The sequence below is a fragment of the Pleurodeles waltl genome, chromosome 2_2, assembly GCF_031143425.1.
Source record: "Pleurodeles waltl isolate 20211129_DDA chromosome 2_2, aPleWal1.hap1.20221129, whole genome shotgun sequence".
Lineage (NCBI taxonomy): Eukaryota > Metazoa > Chordata > Amphibia > Caudata > Salamandridae > Pleurodeles > Pleurodeles waltl.
Window position 1 is genome coordinate 690496708 of NC_090439.1, and position 23638 is coordinate 690520345.

Consider the following 23638-nt stretch of genomic DNA (forward strand, 5'->3'; position numbering starts at 1 on the left):
GTAGATGACGCCGAAACACGAAAAACCATGAACTCCATTCACTCAGGATCCCCCGCTGACCCCTGCCCACATCACGTGTTCAACAAAGCCAACGCCACCATCGCCCCCAAACTCCGCAAGATCATCAACCTCTCCTTTGACACCGCTACTTTCCCGGACAGCTGGAAGCACGCAGAAATCCAACCCCTTTTCAAGAAACCCAAGGCTGACCTCAACGATCTCAAAAACTTCCATCCGATCTCCCTCCTCCCTTTCCCAGCGAAAGTCATCGAGAAGATCGTCAACGCACAACTCGCCCACTTCCTAGAAGACAACGCCATCCTAGACCCCTCTCAATCTGGTTTCAGACGAAACCACAGCACTGAGACCGCACTCCTCGCCGCCACAGATGACAGCAGACAACAAATGGACAACGGCGAAACCTCAGCCCTGATCCTCTTAGACCTATCAGCCGCTTTCGATACAGTCTGCCACCGCACCCTACTAAACCGTCTCAACGAGGCCGGCATCCAAGACAAAGCCCTCAACTGGATCTCATCCTTTCTCTCCAACAGAACTCAGAGAGTCTGACTCTCACCCTTCCGCTCCAAAGCCACCAACCTCATCTGCGACGTCCCCCAAGGCTCCTCACTCAGCCCAACGTTGTTCAAGGTCTACATGGCCCCCCTCGCACAACTGGCCCGCCAACACAACCTCAGCATTATCTCCTACGCCGACGACACCCAACTTGTCCTCTCCCTGACCAAAGATCCTCTCACCGCCAAAACCAACCTCCACGAGGGACTGAAATCCATCACCGAGTGGATGAGCAACAGCCGCCTGAAACTCAACTCCGACAAGACGGAAGTCCTCATCCTCGGACGCACCCCCTCGGCCTGGAACGACTCCTGGTGGCCCACCGCCCTCGGCCCGCCACCCACCCCTGCCAGCCACGCACGAAACCTGGGCTTCATCCTCGACTCCGCTCTCACCATGTCCAAACAGGTCAACGCTGTCTCCTCTTCCTGTTTCAACACCCTCCGCATGCTCCGCAGGATTTTCAAGTGGATTCCAACAGGAACCAGAAAGATGGTGACCCAAGCCCTCGTCAGTAGCAGACTCGACTACGGCAACGCACTCTACACAGGCATCCCAACGAAAGACATCAAACAACTCCAACGCATCCAGAACGCAGCCGCCCACCTGATCCTCGACGTACCCCGCCGAGGTCACATCTCCCCCCACCTGAAGAACCTCCACTGGCTCCCCGTGGAAAAGAGGATCACCTTTAAACTCCTCACCCATGCACACAAGGCACTCCACAACACCGGACCCACCTACCTGAACTCCAGACTCAACTTCTACGTTCCCTCACGTCAACTACGCTCTGCCAACCTCGCCCTCGCCATCTTCACCCGAATCCAGCGCAAGACCTCTGGAGGCAGATCATTCTCCTACCTCGCCGCCAAGACCTGGAACTCTCTCCCCACCTCTCTTCGCCAGACCCAGGACCTCCTCACCTTCAGGAGACTCCTCAAGACATGGCTCTTCGAACGTTAGCAGCACCCCCCCACCCCCCTGCGCCTCGAAACCCTAACGGGTACATAGCGCGCTTTATAAATCTTTTGATTGATTGATTGAATGAGTGCCATTTCCGCACCTATGGCACTTTAGAAAATGTTTCTTCAGATTGGGCTTTAAAATTAATGATTTCACCCCATTCTTTTCAAATTTGTCCTGGGGAGAGAAATCCCTTAGAGGTGTGGTTTACATGAGTTGCATGCTAACTACAGTTAATAGTGAGTATGATGCCCAAGAACATTCAATAATCAGATCAACACCATAGTATAAGAGACATCTAAAACAGACCTTCATCTGTGTTTTGCTGTTATACTAATCATACTAATCATGCAGTTATAATGGAACTTCAGTGATGTCAACCGTTGTGATGTTAGGGTCATGTGACAAACCTGTCTGGAAAAAAATCAAGGTCAAGGGTTGTATGATGTTACTTCTTCTGATGTCATTAGGGTCAAAGAAAATGTGATGTCTCTTCTTCTACTCCTGGCATTTTCAAAAATCGCGGCCTATGAAAAGAAGAGGATATATTCTCAAAAACAATCTTCAAACTTCTGAAGGACTGGGAGGAAAAAAAAAAAATATTGGGTTCGGTTACGAGATCGTAACTAGTTTTAGGGTTAAAGGATGGGTAAAGGTTTAGGAGTTATGGGATGGTAGAGATTGTCAGGTAATGGTTTTTTAGCAATTAGGGACAGGTAGAGGTAAAGAGTGTTTAAGGGACCTGTAGACGTCAAAGTAGCTACAGGGTTTTCAGGATTCTGGGAAGGCTAGATGTAAAGTGAGGTAAGGAGTATTGATGTGTTCAAGGGAGGGTAGAAGTAAGTAGAGGTAAGTGATTTCAGGGATCAGGGATGAGTAGAGGTAAAGGGTAGTAGAACATTTTAGGGTTCAGGAAAGCTGAAGGCAATTGGCAATAAAGGTTTTTTAGGGTTTAGGAGCGGGAAGAGGTAGAGGGGGTAGAGTGTGTTTATGGTTCAGTGGAAGGAAAAGGTAAAAGGTGCTAAGGCAAAACAAATGAAGCATTTGAGGGGCACCTCTCAAAAAACAAACAACAAATGAATAAACTACACACACACTCACACACACATAAATACACATATATCATGCATATATATTTTCACTGAAAAAAACAATGTTGCCATCAATAATGTCATTTTATATGTCATCAGTGGTTGTTATCATTGATGTCATAGAACAGGTCATGTGTGACATAATATGTAAGGTCATAAGCAGTGCATAGTGAGGGTGTGTTTTATAGTTACTTTAGACCAAGAGTTATAGTTGCGTGAGTTAACTATACCTGGTGAACGTCAGTAGTTCTTTTAGTTTATAATGGTATGCCATTTTCTCCTAACAATAATGGGCAATGTGTTGTATTACATGTTTGATAAATGCATGAGTGGTAACAACGTACGTCTGTTTGAAAAGCATGTGGAGAACTGAGTGTAACATAAACACTGGGTCTCTCGCAATCAGCAAAACTGCCCAGTTAAAACTTATGGGGTATGAACTGATCGAAGAAAAAATGCCAATGCTCTCCTCTTCTGGGCCATCAAGGGAACATTCAGCACACCAAACCATCTAGTAGAAACTGGGATGAGATTAGCCGTCCTGCTCACGAATCCAGTTATTCTTGTAATGCACAACGTCCTCTCAGATCAAAACATGGAACCACTACCAGACCGACTAGATGCAGCCAATCGTAGTAAGCACAAAGTGAAACGCTGATAAAGCAGTACCTTAGAGAGAGTAGAACTTCCCTAACCAATCTAAGGGGGTCATTACAACCCTGGCGGAAGGCGGAGAACCGGCGGTAAAACCGCCAACAGGCTGGCAGACTTACTCTGTGGAATTATGACCATGGCGGTTACCGCCATGATCATCCGCCGGTTCTCCGTTCCGCCCGCCGGTCTGGAGACCTGGGTCTCCAGCCCGGCGGCCGTCACTATACTGCCGGCGGTATTTGGACCCGGCTTACCGCCGTGGATTTCCAGCGGTTTGAACCGCCATGAAATCCATGGCAGTAAGCACTATCAGTGCCAGGGAATCCATTCCCTGGCACTGATAGGGGTCTTCCCCACCCCCACCCTGACTCCCTACCCACCCCACCACCCCTGCCACCCCCCAATGTTGGCAGGGCCCCCCTCCCCACCCCGACCCCCAACATCACTTCACCCATACCCACACGACACGCACGCAGGCATCACCTACATACTTACACGCGCACACACCGACATACATGCCTACATCCACACACACAGTCATACACGCACACCCACATTCAAACATATACGCACTCATTCCCATACACATAACACCCCGCAGGCATACACGCACTCACACACCCCCTCTACATACACACACGCACACCCCCATGCACCCACACAACACCCCCCTCCCCTCACGGACGATCGACTTAACTGGTCCGACGATCCTCCGGGAGGGGATGGGAGCCATGGGGTCAGCTCCCCCGACACCATAACGCCAACAGAACACCGCCACGGCGAATCACAGGACGTGATTCGCTGGGCGGTGTTCTGTTGGCGTAGCGGTGGAGGTGGAGCAACCTCCACTTCCCCGTCTCCCGCCAGTATGGCTGTTGGCGGCTGTCCGTCCGTAAAAGGACGGAGAGCTGCCAACAGTCATAACAGGCCGAGCGGCAAACCGCCACCAATGGCGGTCTTCCGCACGGCGGTCCCTCGGCGTTCTTCAAAAAAGACTGCCGAGGTCAAAATGACCCCCTGAGTATGGAATCAGAGAAAATATCCGGACCAAACTTTTAAGCCATTAAACAAATTGGGCAGTTATCTTACACTAAACATCAAATCCTTACTGCCAAACGAACATTAGGCTTGGAGGTATGAGACAACTCATCCACATGGGCTTGCTGTGGCTCTCAAATGGAGCCACTAATACATGTCGTACTTTTATGCTGAGCATACAAAAAAGTTTGTAAAGGGACCATATGGCTTCTCTTTAGGAACTCTGCCATGCGGAACACCAATCCAGCAATGATCTCCCTCCTTTCTCAGGCCTCAGGGTAAGTGCCAACATGCACAGGCCGTCTCTCTCATGAGGCATCGTACCTCAGAAAGGAAATATAAATAGCAACACAGTCCTAATTAAAAAAGACTGATACACTGAACTCTCACTATTGGGCAAACAGCTGATAATGGAATGCTTTTTTAATCATAGCATAGCTTGTAATTTCACGTACCTTTTCATAGTCGTTGTATTATTTGCTCATGAAAGTCCAGTGGGTAAAAGTTGAAATCGAATTGAACGGGCTGAGTAACAAAACTTTCAAATACTGGTACCATATGCTGCATTGTCTCTTCTGATTAGAGCTGTTTGTTTTCAGGTCTTAATAAGTCTGTAAATGGGCTTAATGTCCCCACCCCATGTGCTTCCCAGATCCCTTTCACATGAAGATGCAATTTCTAGTACCAATATCTAGTACACAGATTTGGGAATTTAAGGTGTCATGTTGATTTCCCATCTTATTAGGAGGATATTCTGCGAACAGTCTATCACTGCTATAAATGTGCTCTTTTTAAAGTGTTCCTTTATGAGTAGAACCTGGTCATGGTGGTGAGAGTTTCTCCATGTGTGTTTAGAAACCATCTACTACATAGCACATCCTTGCCTCTTAGGGTCTTTTTACCATTCAGTAAAATGCTTTGTATCAATCAAAAGCCGATTACAACAAATACAAAATTTAATTTAATAACAGTTATAGAAAATAACTAATAATAAAAAGTGGACATATTAATTAATCCGTTGGACTGAACATAGTAAATAACCCACTGCTAAGTTAGTAATTAAGAGCGTATCTAAAAGTAAGACACATCAATTGATTTAAGAAACCAAACAGTAATATCCAAGGTCTAAAAATGGAAATAATGCATTCGTAAAAAGAGGAGATTGATTAATAAAACAGCCATTTGTTGCTTGTTGATGGTCCTATTAACTCCCACACTGAAAAAAGTCTAAAAAACGTTTTTACGTAACTTTAGTAGATAAGGAAAAATACAGATAATGTGTTCAATGGTTTGCGTCTTGTAACCACGTAGACGGCACGAGCGCTTAAATCAAGGGTTCCAAGATCATTCAAACTGAAACAAAGGAATTTAGAATAACCTGAATGTCAGGTATTTTATTTTTCTTCGGTTAGATATGATTTGAGTAGGAGTTGTAAACTGAATCACTGCGCCTGTAGTTTAATAAAGTGCCAAGATCTTCCTCATGAGAAATAACATTGAAGATCCTTTCTAGAAGCTTTTTCCATTCAGTAGGGAGCAAAGTCGAGAGAGTGTTCAAGACCGGAAGTTCGAGTTGCCTAATAACATCACCAACGTTATTTATGGTCAGGTCAAGATTTTATGGGTAGGCCCTGTGAAAAACGATAACATTTAGTTCTGACTGCACCAAATTATGCATGTCTCAGTAAATATTGGCAGTTTCCCCCTTGTTAAATTCTGGCAGGTGTGACCTGATGAAATTTAGCAAAGGGTGCAATCTTCATTGCATCTGGTAATTACCTGGTGTGATAAACACTGTAATTGCTAAACCTGATTAAACAGGTCTGCACAAGGATCACAATTTAATGGGGCACTTATAATCAGATTTTATGACTTTATTAGCATATTTTACATCACATACCAAGCAACAAATTAGTATATTTTACATCACATACGTTGCAGCTCATTCTTTTAAATTGAGAATCTTATAAAGCTAAGTAGAATTATAAAACCCGGCGCTTGACGTTACAATATGTAGTGTTGCTGGTATGTAATTTGGTTCAGTGTTGGACTGGCCTACTGGGCACTCTGACACTGCCGGATTACTCACTATTCTTGTAATAAAGAAATGGAGCACACTTGGCAAGAACTGGCCTTTTGGTGGGAGCTGTAGTAAATAAAAAGTATTTTAAAAGCATGTTATGTGCGTGATTGCGGGTAAGAACGAGGTTTATGTGACAGTTTGTGTGCATGTGTTTATGGGCATGTGTGTTTGTATGAGTAGAAGTGTGTGGGTGAAAGTGACTGAGGTCAGTGAAAGGTAAGCAGATAAAAGGGTAGTGCAAAAGAGACCCATATTAACTTTTCTTTGACGAAAGGCAACGCTACACTGTAGTTGGCCTTGTGTAATACAGAGAGAGGAAAAATGTGCCCTGTCTAATAAGATGAGGAGCTTTCTTTATCTCCTTGCGTGCTGGTGCAGTTTTGGCAGCAAAACGCCAATGCACCCACATGTGAGCCATAGTACAAGTGTGCTTGAGTTCTCTGCAGTGTAGGTTTTAGACTGAATGTGGTCCCTGAATGTGATGCTTTAAGGCTTTTCTCACTTTGCATGTATGCTGTACAATTCGGCACACATTCAAAGTTGGAAAAACAATAAGAAGTGAAAATATTTATCCTTGTTACGCCCGCCTCAAAGAGGCATACGATTTTGGTGCAAACTCCTGTCTACTAATGTTTGTAGGTAGATACTTGTGTCAAAACCTATGGGCAGAGCATTTGAAATACCCTTGCCTCACCCAGGAATAACCCCTTGAAACAAAGTAACACAAAGCGGCATAATGCGGTTGATATGAAACTTCAGCTGCCAGTTGTAATGTTAGGGTCAAATGACATGCCTTCTTCGAAAAAAACAAGGTCAAGGGTCAGATAATGTCACTTCTCATGACCTCATTGAGGTCAAAGTGTATGGGATGTTACTTCCGCTACCCCTCACATTTTGGTGAATTGATGCCCATAGCCTACTTTGATTATTCTACTCTCACTTACACAACTTGTCGTCTAGTACTTATACCTGTCCAGGAATCACAATCACTATTCTCTCCTCTGCATTCTCCTGCTTTTTATTTTCTTCTAACCCCATGCTCTCTGTCTCTGATCAACATCCATTGTCATTCGATTTATCGTCAGTTTCTATTATTTCTAACTGAACTTCACATATTCTTTCTTTCTTTCTGTTTTGGGATAACATTTCTGGATATTTTAAACACCCTCCTCTTCTTTCACCTTAAATCTGTTGACTCATCCCTACCAGCGAAGATCTTTATCTTTCTCATTTCCTTTGTAAAATCCTGACGATGCTCAAATGTTGGCTTTACTTTGGTGCTCTTCCTGTCTACGCACAAGAAATACTGCGCTCAGTACTCACTTTTTCCTCAACAGAAGAATGTGCATAACCCTGACCTGTGTTTTGACTTCCACTCCATGGTGCAGGCGGTGAGGTTTCTGCCTGTCAATTACTTTCGTCCTTTTCGTGTGATTTATCATCTTGCACTGGCGTCTGACGTTTGGCACCGAGACGCCCTCAAGGCCAGGAAGAGGTTGTTCAGTTTTGCTCTGCTCCAGATCCCAAAGTTCGGACGTTGTTGCCTCTTATGTAATTTAGATGTACATTGGTCGATGTCTTCTGCTGCAGTGATAAAGTGGTTTAACACATTATATAAATTAGTAGTAACAGGTGTTCCATGTCACACGACGCATTGTTCCAGTGGTTGACATCATGGGTGTTAGACTTTTCATCCTTGGCGTGGTCTCCCTTAACTTTGTGCCTCTGTTCTCCAGGTTGTTGATGTGTGCTGGACTCTGATTTAACTGTTTTTGTTACTCTGGGCACTTTACCACTGCTAACCAGTGCTAAAGTGCAAGTGCTCCTTTACAAAATGTGTATGGAATTGGCTTATCCCTGATTGGCATATTTGATTTATTAGTAAGTCCCTAGTACAGTGCACTAGAGGTGGCCAGGGCCTGTAAATCAAATGCTATTAGTGGGCCTGCAGCACTGGTTGTGCCACCCACATAAATAGCTCTGTAATCATGTCTCAGACCTGCCACTGCAGTGTCTGTGGGTGCAGTTTTAACTGTAAATTCGACTTGGCAAGTATACCCACTTGCCAGGCCTAAACCTTCCCTTTTCTTACATGTCAGACACCCATAAGGTAGGCCCTAGGTAGCCCCAAGGCAGGGTGCAGTGTATGGTTAAGGTAGGACATATAGTAATGTGTTTTATATGTCCTGACAGTGAAATATTGCTAAATTCGTTTTTCATTGTTGCAAGGCCTGTCCCTCTCATAGGTTAACGTGGGGGCTACCTTTAAATCTGATTAAAGTGTAGATTCCCTTTGGGAGCGGATGGACATGTGGAGTTTGGGGTCTCTGAGCTCACAATTTAAAAATACATCTTTTAGTAAAGTTGATTTTAAGATTGTGTGTTTGAAAATGGCACTTTTAGAAAGTGAGCATTTTCTTGCTTAGACCATTTCTGTGACTCTGCCTGTTTGTGGATTCCCTGTCTGGGTCAGTTTGACAGTTGGGCTGGTTGCACCCCACACTAGACAGTGACACAAAGGGAGCTGGGGTGTAGCCTGCATATCCTGATGAGCCATCTGTGCTAGGAGGGAGGGGAGGAGTGGTCACTCACACCTGAAAGGGCTGTGCCTGCCCTCACACAATGCAGTCTCCAACCCCCTGGTGAGTGTCTGGGGCCTGGCCTGGGCAAGGCAGGATTTCACATTCCAAAGAGACTTTACTTTGAAGTAGGCCTAATTCAAAGGAGAAATTGGGTATAAAAAGGGCACCCAAAACCACAGACTTTAGAAACACTTCTGGAACCAAGAGGAACCTCTGCCTGGAGAAGAGCTGAATAGCTGAGGAAGAAGAGCTGCCCTGCCTGTGCTCTGTGGAGCTATCCTGCAGTTGCTGCTTCTGCCAGAGTAAGAGGGCAAAGACTGGACTTTGTGTGCCTTCCATCTTGAGAAGAAATCTCCAAGGGCTTGATATAGAGCTTGCCTCCTGTTGTTTGAAGTCTCAGGGACAGCAAAGACTTCTCTCTGCCAGCAGCTGGAGTCTCTGGAGAGACTCCTACTCTGCCCTGTGGTGCCCATCCAGTTCCTGGGACCCTGAAAGGAGAATCTGGCAGCCTAAAGACAAGAAAATCCACGTACAGAGCGCCTTGTGGGGAAAAGATTGACGCAAATCTGACCTGCGGCTGAAAAAATGAGGCACCACCAGCTCCGCAGCTGAGAAACGACGTTCGCAGGAAACGCGACCGAAGAATCGACGCACGGAGCAGGAGAAACAACACACAGCATCGCTGACGGAGGCTGGGAGATCACAAACTGCGCTGCGGAATTTTCGGATCATCGTGCGGCTGGATTTTCGACTCATGTACCGCTGTGCGGAGTTATTTTTGACGCACACCCGCCCAATCAGGGTTACTTTTGATGCGCACCAGGTACATTTTCACTCTAGCAGCGCTAGTGCGTGTTTAAAACTACTTAAAGACTCTTTTTGCATTTTTATCGATAACTTGACTTGTGTATGGTGGATTTTTGTCGTTTTGGTCTTGTTTTGTTTATTTCCAATTTTTCTAAACCTGTGTTGTGTCGTTTTCTAGTGTTTTCATTAAGTTACTGTGTGTGTTGGTACAAATACTTTACACCTAGCACTCTGAAGTTAAGCCTACTGCTCTGCCAAGCTACCAAGGGGGTAAGCAGGGGTTAGCTGAGGGTGATTCTCTTTTACCCTGACTAGAGTGAGTGTCCTTGCTTGAACAGGGGGTAACCCGACTGTCAACAAAAGACCCAATTTCTAACAATGGGCATCAAGTCACCAAAATGCCAGGGGTAGAGAAAGTGACATCACACACCATTTCATCTTTACTTTCGCTCACTCACACACTTACACTTAAACAAACACACATTCACTCATGCACACACTCTCTTTTAAATCAGCACCCTCTTACCCTCCAGCATGCACACAACCTATTTACCTCAGTTACCAAGGAGGGTCATATTCCAGCTAACTGTACTCCATTTTGTATTACACCAATAGTGAATACTATATTATTCACTAGTAGAGTAATAAAAAAACTGATTAAAACAAGGAAGTGAACCCTCAAGCAACGACCTTAAGGACGAGCTGCCCCTGTGTTTCTGGCACTAATTATGCCACCTCTGAGGCCAGGGGTCTTTATTTTATTTTTGAGGTTTTTTGTGTTATTTTTTACTCTAAATGGTACCCTGTGTTTTCTAATTCAGTAGGGAGGTTTTGTTTTGATGTTTTGCCTTCATTGCTATTTTGGTACTACTTAAATACTTTACACATTGCCCAAAGTTTATCCTGTATGCTCTGTCCGTAGCTACCAGACAAATTGAGTTCAGGTTAAAATACTGACTTTAGGGTTCACTCTGACTAACTAATGTTATTTTTCCTTGAGGTGAGTGAGAACCCACCCCAAATAATAATCCAGTTTCTTACAAAGTACTTAGGCAAGACAAAGGCATCTCACAAGATGTCACTTTGCCTGTCCTTAGTTGGGGCTGAGATATGATGTCATGTCTGCCTTTCTGACACTGGTGGAGGAGAGCAGACAACTTCAAGATGACATCTGATAATTAGTGAATCCATGTGCTTTGAGATTATATTTACTTGAGACTATGTCAGATTCTGACTGCTCTCTTTCTCCACAAAAGAAACTCTGCTAAGTGAAAGCATTGCACCTCTGAAGAGCATTACTCAAGCTAAAGAGCATTCAAAGGTGCTACAGATAAACCGAACATGGTTGTATTGAAGGCTATGGTAGATGAAGCTGTCTCTGCATTTATGGATCGATAACTGTCACCCTCATAGTCTGTAATTGAATCTCCCAAATGTATTCAGAAAGAGCCAGTTGTTTAACCTACGGGGTTAAACCCTGATTCTGATGACCCACCTGAAGTGGATATTAGAGGAGGTTATAGTAAAGGGGAGGGAACTGGATGAGGTTATAATTTACTTAAATGCTAATATGGGTTTTTACAATCCAGTTGAAGCTTCTACTTTTCAGGGGGTTAATATAGTCTCAACATATCTTGAAGCATCAAAGAAGTTAATCATGCAGTATTGGGACAATCTAGAGAGGGCTTTAATTCCAATAATTCGGAGTAATTTGTATCCTCTACAGGATAGTAACCAACTGTTCTCTGATGTTATTGAAACTGATTATCTACTATGTTTGTTGAGTTGCCACTTATCATATTGAAAGATTCTACTCAGGCTGACAATATTGATAAAAGGCTGGAGCTAGCCTTCAAAGGACAACATGCAACTATAAGCTTTACTTTGAGATAGTATATTCAAGCCTCTAATTGATGAAAGACTTTCAGAAATTACTGTCTGCAGTGGACTGAGGTACGGACTCTCATTAAATCATAGATATAATTGACAAGCAGTTGAAGTTAGCTTCAAATATTTATTTGGACATGACTAAGGTTTTTTATCTCTTTTGTTAGTTCTGTAGCAACAACAAGAAAATATTGATTTGGGGCATGGAAAGGGGATTCAAATCAGTGTGCTTTATTAATTAGCTTAGTGTATTAATTCCAAAAACATTTTGGTCTCCACCTGGAGGAACTCGTATAAAAGGCTGGTGAGGACAAAAGATTAATTTCACCATTTACTTTCCAACCTCCATTTTCTTTTCTGGTGTAAATCATTGCAGAACTACCCTCCTTTGAATACATTTACACTAGAGGTCAGCCTTTGAGGGGAAGAAAAAGAGAAATAAATTCTGTGGCTGATCCTAAGGTGTGTCCCCCCTGAAAGGTAGCCTTCCTGACTAATCTTCTCCTCCTCAAAATCAGGTAGGCGATTGACTGAAGTAAGTCCACATGAGCCAGAAAGAAAATATTAAGGACAGATTGATTTTGAATGTGGTAAAAGAAGGTTGCACAATAGAATTTGTGCCAGGAACTCCTCCAAGGTTTTGCTTATTGCAACTTCCATTAGATCTCATGAGGAGATTGAGTCTGCTAATTGGGGTCCAGATGCTTTTGCTAAAGAAGTGATCTGCCTTGTTCCCTCACAAGAGAAAGTACAGGATATTTTCCCAATTCTCTTTCTTGTACCCAAACCGTTAGGAAAATATCATCCAATAATCGACCTAAGAAACATCAATGTGTATGTGAAAGCCCTACACTTTCTTATGGAGACTCTACATGAAGTTATTCTAATTGTTTGACAAGGGAATTACATGATGGCAGTAGGCCTGCAGGACACGTATTTTCATATTACCAACCAAAATCGCCATCGGAGGCACCTCAGTATGTGTTGATAGCCATGATCAATTTACTGTCCTGCCATTGGGTATCCAATTTTGCCTGTATCTTGATGATTGGCTTATTCATGCAGCAACCTATGAACAAATAGGCCCTCATACTTGAAGAATTATTATCTTACTTGAGTGTTGATAAATGATGCAATATTACATTTGGCATTTGCAAAAACAAAAGAGTATGAGAGGCCTTTTCAATACAAGCGTTTTCCTTCCTCCTGTTCGAATAAAATCTATAGCACCTCTAGAAGCTGATGAAGCAGTCAGCTACCGAATGTCTATGGCTTTAGGTTCAGGGTGGCCTGCTTGCATTGATCTTTGTTGTACTTTGGGTGAGATTTCATATAAAGCCCTTGATTCTGCATATCCTTGAACAGCGGTATTCAGTCTCTTTGACTTTGGAGATATTTATTACTGTCCTCCACATTGAGACAACAGTTGGAGTGGTGGCAATCATCAGTGGCCCTCTCCAGAGGTGTGGATATGTTGTCCCTTGCTCCAATAATAATATCAACAGATGCCAGCCTAAAGAGTTGGGGAGCACTCTTGGATCAGTTAACTTATCAAGAGGGGTAGCCCAGGAAGAAGATATATAATGTGGTTAACTGGAGAGAGCTGTGAGCAATCTACATGGCTTTAAAAAGCCTTTCCTCCTTACCTAGTACAGTCCAGTCCTTATGAAAACGTACAGTATGGTGGCATATACCTAGATTGTTATCCAGGGTGAAATAAAATCTTGAATTCTAATGAGAATAGTGGGCAAGATTTTTCTGTTGGCAGAGAAACATTGTTTTTTATTGTCAATTCATAGTCCAGCAGTAGACAAAGCACTTCCATGCTTTCTGATCAGAGTTTTCTCAGACTCAACAGATTTTTCTTTAAAGAGGGAAGTTTTATTAAAGGTGAGTCTGGTTTTAGGTGACCTATAAATGGCCTGCTTGCCAGCTCACGGGATACCCAACGGCCCACTTTATTTTCCAAGGAAAGGGATCTGCAGCCTCTAGCTCATGATGCTTTGGCTCAGTTATTTTTCACAAGTCCTTATTGGCCCAGGAAATCCTGGCTTCCATTTGCCAAGCAGTTGAGTGTACAACAGAGGTGAACATTCCCAGACCATACGTCACCCTTGAGATTGCTGAGCCTTCCTCCATATACCCTGAGGAGATTACACTGAAAGCTTGGCTTCTGAGAAACTAGGCCTTTGTAGATTGGGTCTTACCCAGGAGGTTGCATCAGCAATACACAAGCTCATCGCCCCTCCACTTTAAAATCATGCAATAAACATTGTACCTCATTCAGACATTGGTGAGACTCCAAGGATCTGAATCAGCTATCGTATAACCTATCTTTTGTGAATTTTCAGCATTTACATTTCTGTGGATGAATATAGATTTCGTACCTGTGTTGGCTTCTTGCCTCCTAAAAAGTTTTGGCTTGGCCTACCCCCGAACTCCAAACCTATACCACCTTGGGATCGCTATTTATTTCAAGGGGTTAAGAGTCTGTGCCATTTGAATCATTGGATGAAGCATTCATTAAAATATATCTATCAATGTAGTTTATTTAATCTCAATAACCACTGCACAAAGATTAAAATAAATTGGTGTGTGTTTAATTTCGGAGTCCTACTTTGATTTGTTCCTGAGGGTCTTGCTTTACATCTCCCACAGACTCTACTTCCTAAAGTACTATCTGATTTCCATCTGAACCAGGCCATTTTTCTTCCCTACTTTTGTTCTTCTCTATCTGATGAAGAACCTACATTGCATACCTTGGATGTGGGTAAGATGGTCAAAGTATACCTAAAAAGGAAAACTGAATTTGATTCAAAACTTTATTTGGCATATTAAAAATAGTCATAAAAGTACATTAAAAAGAAACAGCAAAATAAGACATGATAAAATTGAATCCAGATACAATAATAAAAAAATAATTTATAAATACCTGCAATTTCATTACTTCAAAAAACATAATAAAAGAAAGCATATGCAGTACTAAATCAAATAGCCTAGCACAAGCCACTATGATACACTACTCCTCACACTAATTGCCTTCAATATATAAAGTGCAACATTGTAACATACAGGTAGGTCATTGAATGTAGCCAAGTAACCAAAACTGCTTTGTAGCACTTAATATTCTGAGCAACCAGGATAGGTTTAAGATAGTATTGTCTAAACGATAAATCGAATTTGCAAAAATGCATAAAGAGCAAAGTGCTCTGTCTACTCACACAATCACATGGGGTCTACTCACACAATCACATGGACACAGAGTTGTGTCAGGTGGACGACACCTCCTGTTAGGAAAGGCCGTCAAATGATGCACAGTGCCAAAACACAATCTTGTTAAAAGGAATCTATGTTGCACATTAGTTACGCAAACAGATAACTCTTGCAACCCACTTCTACCCGTAGGGACAGATAATAGGAAACTGAAGATTTCAACATTTCCATGCCCAGACAATCTTCCTTTCTTGACTCACAAAATGGCTCCCTAAAATCCATCTTTGTAAGATTCATTGTCTGTAAGGGGTTAGACCACTCTTGGATACTATACAAGGTATTAAAACAGAACTAATGTATGCCAGCCACAGTATGCGATGGCCCCTATCCAGGGAAAGACAGTCTAAAATTACTGATTTAGTAAAACCAGTCTCGTTTTTTGCCCAGAAAGAGTACCATAATAATAGAGGTTTGACTAATAAGATATCCTCAATATATTGTAAGCCCACCTCCTGATGGATAATCATTAAAGACGCTGATCCCGGAAGGCAGAGTAATCACTTTAAAAAGTAAATTTCCTCAACCTGTACAAGTAAACTAGGGACATAGCCCTAAAGACCGGCTCCATAAGTTCCTGCGAATACCCCTTGTGCCTTATAGATTCCCACCATTGATTTAACAGGCCGACTACCTAATTTATGTGCAAACATGAACATGCCAGATATATTACTACTCATTTTCAACCTAGCAGCAGAAACTTGCTGAGCCCAAGAACCATTGCCAAAGAATATATAACCCCTAAATAACGGAAGGAGTTAACCCTCACTATTAGAATAATATCAATTTAAAATGTTCTACATTTAATGGGTTTGGGGCCACAGACTATGGTAAATGTTTTTGCTTTATTAATCACTAGTCGGTTGAAGGACATCTAGGCCTCAAAGGTACTCATCATTTTCTGGAGGCCAACCTGGGTCCTAGAAAGCAAAACAGCATCATCTGCATATAAAAGTATTGATATAGGTCTCCCTAAAACACGGGGGCATCAGCCTGCACAGATTGTAAAAAACTATCCACATCGTTAGTAAACAGCGTGAAGAGTAACAGGGCAAGCATTCAACCTTGCCTAATACCCCTTCCCACTGTAAAATTTGGTATGCATTCACTCTACATCCCAAAACGGATTTTACATGATAAATTCTCATACAGGTGAGCTAAGAAACTTATACTATCCCTTGGGGCACCGATTGAGAGTAACACAGGCCAAAGAAGTGAATGGACTACCATATCGAAGGCACTACTCAAATCTGCACAACACAAGTAAAGCAAACCACACTTCGCCCTAGTGTATTAACCAATTAAAAGATCAAGATTAACACATTGCTCTACTCTCCCCAAACCCTTTCTAAACCCATATGCATTGGCAAAAGGACAGAAGGCTCTTCAATCCACTCCACCAATCACTTTAGTAAAGCCCAGCTCATAACCTTCACTGATGAGTCCAATAGGGAAACTGGCTTGTAATCTTTAGGGCGGGACTTAGCGCCCTTTTAAAAAATGGGTACTATAATAGAGCTACCCCAAGCACGCGGAATTGTGCCGGCCACTGCATTGCATTAAAGACCATGGTAAGCTGAATTCTGCAATTATGAGTCTGTTTTTGTGTTTTGTATCACTACTCGTCCGAGCCGTAAGCAATCTGTAGACACTGTGAGTCAGTGGTTACACTTAGCGATTTCGATGGCTTATGATGCACCAGGTATCAGTGGTGGCTGCTATTGAATGGGAGTGGCAGGCTGGGGGAGTTAAAAAAAAAAACAACAAAAAAAACACTTACCGTTTTTTTGGAGAGATGCGTTCATCTCTCCTCCATCCTCATCCTCTTTCTGACAGCACACAGGCTTCCAGCCAATCACAACGCTGCCGTAACCAGCATGACAGCAGCATTGTGATTGGTGTGAGTGGTCTGGTGCAGCGCTCACACATAGAGTGAAGGCCTGTGCACTTTCTCCTCCCCGGCTGTGCAATACAGCTGGGCGGAGAAATACAAAGTGCACATGTCTGTTTGGCCAACCCAACACGGCCGGCCAAACAGACATGCACACTTATCAAATCAAATCAAATCATTAACATTTATAAAGCGCGCTACTCACCCGTGCGGGTCTCAAGGCGCTAGGGGGGAAAGGGGGGGTTATCGCTGCTCAAACAGCCAAGTCTTTAGGAGTCTCCGGAAAGCGGAGTGGTCCTGGGTGGTCCTGAGGCTGGTGGGGAGGGAGTTCCAGGTCCAGGCACTTATGGTGCACACACCCCTCCTCCACCAGCCCTCCTCTGGCTCCCTCCATCCCAGCCCCACACTACCCTAACCTGCCTCACAGGAAAAATAAAATGATATTAACATAACCTTTTTATCATTTTTTTTTCTTCTTTGTACTGAGTGCAGTGGGGCAATGCTCCTCCGCAGCTGCCAGGTATATCAATATCTTCTGCTCTTACGGATCATTTAAGAGGAGACTTCCTCCTTCCTGAATGGTAGCACTCAGGTTATCTTTTTTGATATGTGTAGGGCATCAACACGTGCCACTCCTAAAATTTTTGTTAAACATTATAGCTTACAGGTTTTCTAGTATGGGTAAATATCTTTGTTCCACAGTTCTAAGTACAGTTAGTAATTTGCATTAACAGTAAAAGAAAATGTATTATTTATTATATATTGTCTGTTGCAAATGGCCTCCCAGCAGGGTCACCCCCAAAATGTTGCCTTCCTCCTTCTCTTTTTCTGACCTCATTTTGCTGGCTTTAGGACCCTGCGCACTTTACCACTGCTAATCAGTTCTAAAGTGCATATGCTCTCTCCCTAAAACATGGTAACATTGGTTCCTACCCAGCTGGCATATTTGATCCACTTGTAAGTCCCTAGTAAAGCTTTTAGTTGAATGCCTGCAGCACTGGTTGTGCCACCCACATAAAAAGCCCCTTAACCATGTCTCAGGCCTGCCATTGCAATGCCTGTGTGTGCAGTTACACTGCCACTTCAACTTGGCATTTAAAAGTACTTGCCAAGCCTTAAACTACCCTTTTTTCTACATATGTCACCCCTAAGGTAGGCCCTAGATAACCCATAGGGCAGGGTGCTGTGTTGGTAAAAGACTGGACATACACCTGTGTGTTTTATATGCCCTGGTAGTGGAATGGCCAGAATGGTAATACAAAATCCTGCTTATTGGTGAAGTTGGATTTTATATTACTATTTTAGAAATGCTACTTTTAGAAAGTAAGCATTACCCTGCACTTAAATCCTTTTGTGCCTTACAGCCTGTCTCAAATCCAGGTTTGGGCTGAAATGGTTGAAAGCTCCCTTGTGCATTTTACCCAGACAGCCACAAACACAGGATGTTCAGTCACACCTGCACACATCTGCATACAAAATGAGTCTTCCTGGGCTGACCTCACACAATGGACTCCCAAACCCCCTACTGGGACCCTGGCGAACAGGGTTGTACTGAAAGGGGACCTGGTGCACTTCAAAACCACTCTTTGAAGTCTCCCCCACTTCAAAGGCACTTTTGGGAACATGAACTGGGTCCGTGACCCTACCAAAATCGACACTTATTGGGAAGACATTCTGTGGCAGAACCTACAACCTGCCAAGAGAAGCTGCCTGGCTGCCCAAAGGACTCATCTGGACTGCTTTGCTGTAAAAAACTGCTGCCTTGCTGTTGCTCTGCTGCCTTGCTGGCCTCTAGCTCTACTGAGAAGTGCTCTCCAAGGGCTTGGATTGAGCTTGCCTCCTGCTTCCTGAAGTCTCAGGGCTAAAAAGACTTAGGGCCTGATTACAACAAGGATTTTCCCCTCACAAGGAGTTTCGCTGCAGAGATTAAGGGCCTGATTACAACTTTGGAGGAGGTGTTAATCCGTCCGAAATGTGACGGATATACCATCAGCCGTATTACGAGTTCCATAGGATATAATGGACTCGTAATACGGCTGGTGGTATATCCGTCACTTTACCGTCACTTTTTGGACGGATTAACACCTCCTCCAAAGTTGTAATCAGGCCCTTAATCTCTGCAGCGGAACTCCTTGTGAGGGGAAAATTGACACACAGCCTGCCGGAATCCATGCACAGCCTGCCCAGCAGTAAGACAATCACTTTATCGTCAAAACGGAATGAAGCAGCCGGGCTCCCTGAGTGCAGATCGACGCAGTGCCAGTATTGCGACCGGAACGTCGATGCACAGTCCACTGGATCGACCCATCACCGAGCTGGAATGACGCAGCCCAATTTCCTGCGAAGGAATAGACACCCTGCCAGCCGTGTGACAGGAACTTCCCCGCATCACCCACCGGATCAATGCAGTGCCTGTGACTTTGTCCAGCACACCCAGGATTTCCACGCATCGCTCCTGGGTGTCAAAAGACCCCACATCGCAAAGAGAATTCAAGCCTGTGCGCCAGAATTTGATGCAAAGCCCTTGCCGCATGAATGGAATCAACGCATCATCTGTGTGTGCCTGGAAATCCAATGCACACCCTTAGTTTTCCACGCATCTCCTCCTCTGCGGTCTTCGTGTGTAATTTTGACCCAAACCAGATACTTTGTGCTTTCAAGAGACCATTGTTGCTTTTAGGAACTAAAGACTATTTTTTATCATTTCAAAAGTGATATTTCCACATGTACTTCGATCGTTTTTACCTGTATTTAATCAGATAAGTAACTTATATATTTTTTAACCTGTGTGGTGTATTTCTGTGGTGTTCTTATTGTGTTATTGCATGATTGATTGCATAAATACTTTACACATTGCCTTCTAAGTTAAGCCTGACTGCTCAGTGCCAAGCTACCAGAGGGTGGGCACAGGATAATTTGGACTGTGTGTGACTTACCCTGACTACGATTGTGGCCCCTACTTGAAAAAGGGTGTATACCTCTGCCAACTAGAGACCCCATTTCAAACATTGTCCTTCCCAATCAATGCCTTAACTACTTGTGATGTCCTCAGCAGATCAGGAGGGGAATATATGTAATCTCCATTACACTCACTCCTACTCTTCCTGTGGCCCAGAACCTTTACCTTCACTCCTCTCCCCAGGAGTGGAGTCATTGATTTAGTAACTGTTTGTTAATGCCTATTAATGTATAGCAAACTCTTTGTGAATCAGGCCAATAGTGAGTTGATTAGTTTTGTTATAAACTCAAAGCCTTATTAAGAATTTGGCAAATGGTATACTCTGTCAAAACATGACAGATCTCGCATCTGCTGTATTGCAAGTGCCTTAGGCCCAGATTTACTAAGATTTGCATTGAATAATGTCAATGTTTGTGGTGCAGCCCTGAGGAAAAAGCCTTTTTGGCATTTACTTTGTCCTGCAAAGTCAATTTGCATGGCTTTGTGTGGTTTAGTAAATACAAAGTAACGCAACACAGTGGATAATGGCGCTGTGAGAGATCAGTAGTGCACCATATCTTAGTGAATTTCTGTTCTCTCCCCTTCATGCAACACACCACAGCTCATCAAGTTGACTGGCTGCATTGCATTGTGTGAAAGAAAAGCAAATCTTGCCCTAAGGCTGAAATGCACTTATGCGTTGGCATTTTGGCAGATATGGCACCTGCCATGTTTGTCATATTTGTAATATTATACCCTGGTCACCAAACTCTAAATAAGGTTGGAATCCTCCTCTTTCCTCCTTGCTTGAACTCATCTTGTCAATTCTTTTCTATCTGCATAGTCTACATGTATTTCATTATCCAGCTGCCATCATCTTTTTCTGAGAACATGCCTCTATGGGGTAATTTATTCACTATCACATGTATGCGTTGCCTTGTCTGGTATGTTCCCCCACATTACAGCTGTCACCTACTGAGAAATTAGCTTAATTTGCTTGTAATTTGCATTGGAACATACCACTTGTATGAAACCACAGGTTCAAAATAGCAAACTTTCACTAATAGCACATGCAAAATGGCCATCCATACTAGTGTTCACGTATTGAGCAATTTGCACATGTACTGTATTGTTATTGCCCTTATGTTTTGCCTGCTACTACTGATGAGGCATTGAAGAGCTTTACACCAGGCAGCAATCCACTCTGGAACCAAAGTTTAGTGGTTATTAGTGTCATTGGGATTAGTCTTGGGCTCACAAGGAGGCCATTACGTGCATTTATTCGAATGTCTTTGTGGTATATGAAATTAGTTGGAGTTAGGTGTCAACATCAGAGCAGGGGTATGTGTGTTCATGCAGATGGTCGGTAGCATTAGATATTGCTATCTTTCAAATGGGATCGGGCATGATGGTTGGGATGAGTGGGTGTAATAAAATAATAGAGACTCATACAAACATGTACATGACTTAGAATAGGCTGTACTAAAAAAAAGGAGGCATACAGATGATGGAAAGTAATACGAAGGTCTTTCAAAAGGAGAGGCAGCAATGGGATTTTAAGTCAAGGTCAACATTTTCGTGAAAGGTTTTAGCAACATGGACTACTTTTGAGATACAATATATTCTGAGCGTGCAAACTGTACAAGGAAGCATCATTATTTGCTTGCGAGGTAACGGTATAGTAAGTACTTTTTAGCTAGGCTGTAGAATCAGGTGGCCAGCCTGTCCACTTCCAGGCTACTCCTGGGCCAACACTTCAGAAAGTACAGCTGGTCCTCTCAGGGGCTGGAAGCATGAAGTAATGACTGGGCACACATATAGGGGAAAAATTAGATTTTTAGACCTTACTTGAATGAAGTAGTAACCTCATGCTAAAAGCAATGCAAGAGAAAATGCAAGGTAGGTAATGCAAACATCGAATACAAATATCAACAAGGATGTGAAGTAATTTTTGGAGCTGATGTCTTCTGATTTTTAAACTTATATTGTGTCTTTAGTTGTATGGCATTCTGGAAAGAGACTAAAATATGTTCTGTCTTTTGTATCTTCCACAGGACCTGGAATGTGGAATGATGAGAAATGCAGCGGATCCATGCCTTTTGTGTGCAAAGTGTATAGCCCCCTTGACTTTGTAGGCTAAGCACCAAACCAGTTATTGTCGGAAGAACCAGACACTGATGTCTGAATGATTGGAAATAACTGGAAACTGTGAATCCTTACATATCGTAACCACATGTCAAGAGATAAACAGAGGCTGGGGTTCTTGTTAATTGAATTCAAAATAAAATAACAGAACTCAAACTAAAAGCAAAAACTGTTTCGAATATATGTTCTATGCTTTGATGGAAAGTCTTCACTTTACTGCAAAGTTCCGGTTTGAGAGTTGGTGTTGATCCTGTATGAACCCTACAACTACTAAGGCTCCTTTCTTTTCCTGGCTACTGTTTCAGTACCAGAAGTTGGGTGAAGTCAATTATTGATAACAAAGAGTGAAAGAATGAAATATACGTTGAAAAAAATAAAACTGCTATTTAAAGAGGGGAGGAAAGGTTCAATACACATATTAAATATGTTTTCCATATCGTGGAGGAATACCACACAGTCTAACAGAAACGAACAAAAAATGAGGGGATAAATACAATAATCGAAGTCATATAGACTTTTAAGTCCAGCAGCAAGCAGAAAAGTAGTTTCAGATAGCATGTAAAATAATTGTGCTTCCTGGTCATCAGTAAAAGCTACAAAGCCTCTCATATGTCTGCACTGCCCCAGCTCAGTACCATCATGAAGGTGTAGACGTAAGACTTTGTGCCATCTGGATTCAAAGCACTGAACGGCAGTGTCACGCAATTCTCACCGAGGTCCTACAATCATACATCGCATGTCCTCCTCGGGGCTTGTGTTTTCAGCAACATGCAGAGAGGATCTGTATGCACGGTGCCAAATACACGGTATAGCTTCTGCATTCTCTTCCTGAAACAGGCCTGCTGTTACTATTTTCCATGTGGCAGGCATCACTGAAGCCAGACATCCAAAACCTGCCAGTGACTTACAGTGAGAGAGAGAGACTGTCCCACACAGAACAGATGAGTGGTGGCAGTCCAGAGCAAATCACCATTCACCAGCTGATCTGTGTGATTATTACCTTGCAGAACATAAAGGTGTAAATTGAAATCCTACCACACACAATAATAGCCATTATACTTACAGTATATACAAAAGTGTACCTATCTCTGCCATCACCAAGAGACTGCTGTGATGGACAAAGGAAAATGTGCTAGGAGATTGTGTGCTCTTGGAAGACAGAGAACTTTAAGGTGGTATAAACCTGGGGATCATTCTCAAGTCGAATCTCTTTCAACTGTGGATTCTGGGGCATTGAACGCCTTACGTGGCTGTAGACAACGCCCCGCTCCCAGATTCCCATTCTCATGGCGACACGGCTGAAGGGCATGTTTTAGGTTTTAGATATTCATAGAATATGTTCAGGAGAAGCTTACTTTCTACAGGGGACACACTTATCAATAAAACCCTAACAATCTTAGAAAACTCATTTAAGAAATGTAATTGAAACCATCAATGTAACAGGAGCTCACCCTGCATCTTGGTTTCCAATTCACAATTCTCAATGGGACCACTTTCTGCTATAGATGCAATGCTGTTAGCGCATCTGACCTTATTTGGTTACTTATCATTAGTTTATAAGGGGGCTTGTTAGAGGTTCGATGGACCTTTTGACTGCGCTTAGAGTAGTTCCTACCATAAGACTCAGTTCCAATACAAATCAATACTTAAACTGATCAATAACATCAATAATCTTGGGAGTCTATAATTTCCACACACCATGACTCCTTGGCC

General features: G+C 43.1%; 1 protein-coding gene across 1 annotated transcript in view; it reads left to right on the forward strand.

Moving 5' to 3' along the window:
• The window catches only part of LOC138273857 (lectin-like), a 93234-nt gene extending 71140 nt beyond the window's left edge, over positions 1-22094 (forward strand). The window contains exon 6 of the mRNA XM_069218902.1: positions 21835-22094. Within this exon, the coding sequence (XP_069075003.1) occupies positions 21835-21920 (86 nt within the window). The 3' untranslated portion in view covers positions 21921-22094. The remainder of the gene's footprint in view (positions 1-21834) is intronic.
• Positions 22095-23638: the final 1544 nt, after the last annotated feature.